This window comes from Triticum aestivum, unplaced genomic scaffold, assembly GCF_018294505.1.
Source record: "Triticum aestivum cultivar Chinese Spring unplaced genomic scaffold, IWGSC CS RefSeq v2.1 scaffold11348, whole genome shotgun sequence".
Lineage (NCBI taxonomy): Eukaryota > Viridiplantae > Streptophyta > Magnoliopsida > Poales > Poaceae > Triticum > Triticum aestivum.
In genome coordinates this window covers 1-6,747 of record NW_025227452.1, presented here as the reverse complement: position 1 = coordinate 6,747, position 6,747 = coordinate 1, and the positions used below count along the sequence as shown (strand labels likewise).

The window sequence follows — 6,747 nt, the reverse complement described above, 5'->3', positions numbered from 1 at the left end:
AGCTAATAAAATCCACCCTTTGTCGAAAAAGGATGAGCTAATGTTAGTTATGGGCTGAATATATTTTGGTGGTGGTTATGCATTCGACCGAGTCTCACTATTCTGGGCTTTTCTTTAGCCGAAACACACAGAGGCAATCAAAATAAAAAGTTTTCTCTGAAAGAGAAAAAAACAAGTTGATTTCTTCATAGAAGGATTAACCAACATAGATCAGATTTTGACAAACACAACAACAAAGCATATCATAGTGGAGGACCCTAGTCCGCTAGGCTCTTCTTCGAGACTGGCGCACAATGTTGTTTCATCTAGCCGCTTGTTTCCCTGTTCACTTTCTTTTCTGTCATCTTCGTATTTAAACCTTGTATGATGTCTTTTCCTGTTACCATCAATGAAAAGTTCAGGCCGACGTAGTGACGGATCCCCCTCAGCCATCACTATGAGAGTGGAGTGGACACGACAGCAAACTCGGTTTTGCCAAGAACGAGTACTAGTCAATTAGTCGAACAGGTTGGGTGCGTTTAGATACTCCAACACCCGAAACAGAGTAAACAGCAAACAACAACAAAAAACAGATGAAACCGAACACTTGGACAAGCTGGGAGGAAGGAGCAAGGCACTATATCTTTGAGTGCAAACTCCTGGGCACGACCAAGCCTCAATACGCACATAATTAAAGTGTGGCCATCATCTCCAAGAGGAAACACTGAGAGATGATGAACCAGATTCACAGAGAAGAAACAGTTCAATTTTTTTGGGGGGAAGGAGGATTACCTCCGGCATCTGCATCAGTTGATGCATGAAGCCATATTAAGAAACAGGTAAGACTAAGTGGCGCAGATGTGGGCAGAGCTGTGGTTGGCATCGACCAGGGAGAGACTAGCTTTGTAAATAAAATGCATCAACTAGAAAATAAGCAAGCACACTGGATGGCACACCAGCTGAAATGACAAGGAGACGATGTTAACGGTGCCTTGCGATGCTGGGGCCGTGCCAAACCTTCAATACCATGAGTGGAACATCTCATAGCGCGTTTACATTGAAACCAAGCAAATTTCAACACATTTCCAATCAATCGTCTTTTAAAAAGTTTTATCTCGAATCTTGAGACAGGAACGTTCAGTTCAATAGAAAGTAAAGCACACAAAAAAAAGGAACAAGATAATCCGGAGGCTGGAAAACCTGGGAGGAAGCACCATCTATCCGTGCAAACTTCTGCCCAGCACCAAGCCGTATTTATTACAAGCATAATCAAAGCGTGATCATCATCTTAGAGAGGTAACAGACCGCAACACTGAGATAATGAACTGAATGTTCACAAAGGGTAAATGGGATTGGGTGGCACAGGAAGTGAAGACGCGTAGCTCGATCTTACAGTTGGGAGAAACATCAGTCCATCTCCATCTGAATGCAGCATTCCGTTGTTCAGTCTTCACAAACCTATCCCAGTTAACCGATATTGGCATCCATATTTCATAGCCTGCAAGCCAATATCATCCAAACAGGTCAATAGTCTGAAATTACACAGGTGAGGGAGTTCAACACACGGCCACATGCTTGTTACGTCCTCACGTTAATGTAACAATGAAAAAGTTTCCACGAGAAATCAAAGAATTGTTAGCTTAATCCAAACAAGTTTAAAGTTAAGATTGCTAGGTGGTCTAGTCATATCTCTGCATGTGGTGATGTTAAGCAAAGAGTCCGGCTAGGAGTAGTAAATAGCCGTTTATCACAGAGCCATGCGGAAAGCTATCTCAAAAATCAACAGCTAAAGTTATACATCACAAAAGCTAGAAGAGAATACCTTGACAGAATAGCACCGCATATACAGTTTATATATATATGCTGTATTAGCGACAATGCAATCAAACAAAAAATTTGATGCTGAATACCTGATTAGTAAAATATACAACTCATCATTATTCCTTGTGACCATTTAAATAACATTTCTTCAAACTATTTGAATTGTAACATCTTCTGTTAAACAAGAATAATTATGTTATGCAAAATTCGAAAGACAAGCCCGTGCGAATGCACGGGTTGACGACTAGTCTTCTGTTAAAAGTTAGACCAGAAATGTGATCTTGAGCATAACCCTATTTAGTTTCCTTCCATAACGGGAAATCCTACCAATAAAAATCAAATTTCACATAATTTTTTGTGGAAATCAGGCTACAGCTAAATATCCAGCAACTCAGTTCTGAAATCTCCATGCGCAATACTGCAGAAAAAGCCCTCTATCATAATGAAACTAGTAACAGAGGGTGTATCATGGCCGGCTAGAGGAGGTTCTCCAAAACAAACTTGAGGGATAGAGGGTATATGATACTGGTGGCAGAAACTTGCACGGAGTTGAATAAGAAGTTTGTTGTCAAGAAAAAAAAATCATAATCACAATAATAGACTTACGATGCGAGGATTGTTGGGATGCCTGTCGACAGCATTCCTAAAGGCGGATTCAGCGCTGCATTTTTCAGATTCTGTAGTACCATTGTAGAGGATTTCTGCAGACACCTCTTCAAGTGCAGGCAAGTGCTCGATGCCGGCTGGTCCAGCCCCGTTCTGCTTCCATCCTTTGACGCTGAAAGTTAAATAGAGTCCCTGGAGCATGGGCATTGCCCCAGACTGAAATGTCAGGCATGATGAGCTACTGATGGTGAGTCGAAAGCGTTTGAGAACAGGGAATGCTCCTGTTCCATTGACAGCAATCATTTCATTTTGGGGTCTTCGTACATATAAAATAAGGTCTGTGAGGGATGGCAACTCCCCAACAATATCAACATCCTCCGTGAGCAGCTCATCAACTTTGAATCGCAACACACGCAGGTTATGAAGTTCCCTCATCCAGTTAGGGACCCTGGAAAACCAACAACCCCATGGTAACCAGCTTGTGGCGAGGATTTGAAGGCTGCAGGGAGGAGACAAGCCATCCATGCATCCTTCGGTACATATGTACAGGAACTCGAGGCTACAAAGTTTTCTCAAAGAAGAGCATAGAACATCCGTATGTCTCACCATGTTTCCGGTGAGAGTTAGATCTCTTATATTGGTCAGCTCTCCAAGGCCAATGAAGTTGTCTAGTGAGTTTACTGATAAATTAAAACCATCAAGAGATCTCAGGTATTTCATTTTGCCAATCCCATCAGGCAGCCCTCTATCATGTTCAATACGCAGATGTAACAGGCGTGGCAAATGAACTACATTTGATGGAACACTAGCACAACGACGTATATCAAATGTTTCTAATTGTTGGAGCCCTCCAATCTGTGTTGGTATGTGTACATAATCACGAGTGCCATCAATCTGTATATATCTTAGCTGATATAGTTCGCTCATCCCAGTGAGGTCGATTGTCCTGTAATCCTCGACAAAAAGAACTCGGAGGAATTTGAAATTTGACAGAGGAGGTATAATATTAGACCATCCAAAGATCATAACGGACCGAACCTGTGACAAACTAATTTTCCCCTGTAATAATGTTGCATTAGCTGCACCATTCAAGCGAATAGACAGCCGACGGACCTTGTATTTCTGTGTTGTATTGTCTTGCGAACCATCCACTACAGTGAGAAAATTCTCTTCTGCACACTTACACAGGATAAGATCGAGCATCATATCGTGTACTTTGCATTCTGTCACCGACCCACTGCCGTCAAATCTTACGGGTTGAACAAGGCTCCTATTGACAAGCTCATTGAAATAGTTTCTAGCAATTTTCTCCATGTCTTGTCCATTTTCTTTACTAACAAAACCTTCCGCCATCCATTGGCGTTCCAGATCCGACCTCTTTATTGTGTAGTCCTCCGGATACATACCAACATATAACAAGCATGTCTTCAGATGACATGGAAGGTCTTTGTAGCTGAGGTTCAAGATTTCTCTCATCCTATCTAGTGTGAGTTTTGCCCCATACATTGAGCCCAAAGATTTCCGTACATGTTCCCACTCCTCTTTTTTGGGACCTTCACTTGCTAGCAAGCCTGCTATGCTAATAATTGCAAGGGGCAAGCCATCACATTTTTTGAGAATTTCAAAAGAAACATCTCTGAGCTGGTCAGGGCAAGCATCTTCTGAGCCAAATATCCTGCCAAAAAATAGCCTTCTTGAGTCTTCATTGCTAAGGGACTTCATTTGCAAAATGTGATCACGACAAATGTGATCATGGCTAGTGGGGCAACATGCCATAGAAACTTGTTTACTTCTTGTGGTTACTATCACTCTGCTGCCAAGATCATTTTCTGTGAAAGCACATTTAATATTTTCCCAGGATGTTACATCCCATAGATCATCAATTATTATCAAGTACCTGCCAAACATTCAGCATAAAGTTAAGATAAGTGCAAAAAATTATCAAAAACAAATTTACGAGGTAGAACCAGAGATATTTAGCTTCCTTCAATCAAAGATTAGTTGTGGCTGAATAGCAGAACGAACACAGCAATTGGGTGGTGATTGGTCATACATTAAATTTATAGAAAAATATAAATACATGAACCAAAAATATTTGACACCTTATGTTTAAGAAATGCTGCTCACCGATGAGAAACTTCGTAAACAACTCAAATATAAGCTGATTTTATTGTACATGTTATTAAGTGCAATTATTAGATGCATATTTTTAACAAAATTTACTTCTTACTGTTTATTAGGATTATCTAATGATTTTCTTCCCAGTTTTTACATGCACAATGTATTTTTATTATCTTTTTGAGATTGAACAAGGCACGTACAATAAGTACCCTTAAGAAATCTAGCTATCAAAGGCAATGACAAACAGTAATACATGGATCAAGAATATGTACCTCTTACTCTTTAGAACTTCTCTGAGCTTGTCAATAAGATGTGACTCGCAGGCATGAATAGATGGCTCTACCCCAAGTTGGGATAGTAAACTACGGAGAAGATGTGGAATGTTAGGTTTTTGAGACACTGGCACGAATGCACCAATGTCAAATTCTCCCTTCAGCCTATGGTATACCTCATTGGCAAGTGTTGTTTTCCCTAGACCTCCAAATCCCACAATTGATACTACCTTCAACTGCTTCTCCTCATCAACTAGCCAATCTACAAGTTCATTCTTTTCATAGAGTGCTTTTACTCGTGGGTCAATGGCAACAACATTACTTGATGGGGGGATAATCTTATCAAGGGCATATCTTTTGTGGCGGTCCCTTGCCTCTAGCACAAGTTTCTTCATCTCTCCGATCTGTCCAGAAATTTGGTGTCGAGCTCTTAAAGTTTTGAGACGTCGAATGGTCTTGTAGACAAACCCGGAGTTCTTGTCTTTGTCCCCAACGTTTTGCATGAAGTCATCGATGATGTCCTCGATGTCATAAGACAACTCCCTCAGTGTGTTTCTCCAACTCTTGGTCTGTGGATCTAGCTGGTCCACATATGCAAGTCTCTCGAGAGCATCCTTCATACTGCCAAGCTCATCATGGATGAACTTCACCTCTTTTCGCAGGTTTTTCAGCTTGGCGAACTCCTCTCCCATGATGGTGGTCACCTTACCCAGGAGGGAGTTCACCGCTCCAGTATAAGCGCTCACCATTATTCCGGCCATGTATTGCTGGCCAACTATTCTTCGTGGCGCCTAGTTATGCTTGAGAGGTACCTTCTGTTTGGGCACAATATAGGTCAGAGCTTTGGAGTTGGATAACATGCTTTTTTTTGCGGGGTGAGTTGGAGAACATGTTGGAATCCTTTCGAACTATCTTAGAGCAAAAGTGCAGGGAGATCAACCTTTAATTGGAAGTTGGAACATGACGTTGGAAGAAAGGAGGGCTGAGTATTGAGAGATTTGATTACCTGAGAGTTGCAACGTGTGCTTGAAGAAGATGTGTTGGGCCGGGGAAGATGTAGCTACTGGATGTTCGCCGGCGGTGGTGGAAGCGGCTGGCCAGTACTACGTCGGAGGGCAGGAGAAGACGAAGGCTGAGGTGTGAGTCCGTCCCACTGATTGCTACACTTATGGACACATTTCACGCAGGTATTGTTAGGGATGAATGTGTCACTTTATAGTAGGAGATTTGGTGGGAGAGTGGCCCATCAGTGGAAATCACATGGGGGAGTGACTGGCGGGATAGCTTTCCATAGGATCAATCCTTAGAAAACTGTCCGTGAGTGTATCGTGATGATGGGGAAAGGACGAAGCGGAAAAGTATTGTGGTCGCAATCTTCCCCGTAGTGGTTGGGAAGGAATGAGTGGAGGAGGTGCATGCTGCCATGCTGTTCGCACGTTCTATTATCCGGCCAGCGCGTCTATCTATCTTTATACAAAAATATAACTGACGGGTTAACTAAAAAAAAGAGGATTATCTAGAAAATCTCACAATAATCATAAGCATCCGGCCATTATTTAGAAACATCTTGTCCGGAAATTGCCATTGGTGACCGAGCTCACTAGATGCCTCCAGATTCAAAATTCAAATTTCATCAAAATTCATATTTTTACATTTCAAAAAATTCTGAAAAAAGTACAGATATACATGAAGGCATAACACATATGTGCGCAAATTTTCAGGGCAAGATACTTTAAAATGAGGGTTGTGCAAAAAAGACAATTCTGGTGTTGTTTAACACATGATACTATTCATCCTCACAGGCCATGGATTTGTCTTTTTTATACTGGTCACATTTCAATGCATTTCATCATGAAATTTTACACACATGTGGGTTACATCCTTACATACACACATATTTTTTTCAGAATTTTTTATAACATAAAAATTTAAACTTGATTTTTTTTTC

The 6,747-nt window shown here is 41.3% G+C and overlaps 1 protein-coding gene across 1 annotated transcript; it reads right to left on the bottom strand.

Annotated features, from left to right (window-relative positions):
* Window positions 1–1,219: 1,219 nt before the first annotated feature.
* LOC123172729 (disease resistance protein RGA5) lies at window positions 1,220–5,968 on the bottom strand. The gene is made up of 4 exons (XM_044589660.1): window positions 5,806–5,968; window positions 4,800–5,614; window positions 2,407–4,303; window positions 1,220–1,477 (listed from the first exon to the last, which is right to left on the bottom strand). Exons 2-4 carry the CDS (start codon window positions 5,558–5,560, stop codon window positions 1,430–1,432), a joined length of 2,706 nt encoding a protein of 901 aa, XP_044445595.1. The 5' UTR covers window positions 5,561–5,614; window positions 5,806–5,968; the 3' UTR covers window positions 1,220–1,429.
* Window positions 5,969–6,747: the final 779 nt, after the last annotated feature.

Coding starts and splice junctions, on each gene's coding strand:
- LOC123172729 (XM_044589660.1), bottom strand. CDS start 5,560: ATGGCCGGAATAATGGTGAGCGCTTATACTGGAGCGGTGAACTCCCTC. Junction 4,304..4,799: donor GAAGTTCTAAAGAGTAAGAG/GTACATATTCTT, acceptor AATGTTTGGCAG/GTACTTGATAATAATTGATG. Junction 1,478..2,406: donor ATCCCAACAATCCTCGCATC/GTAAGTCTATTA, acceptor ATTGGCTTGCAG/GCTATGAAATATGGATGCCA.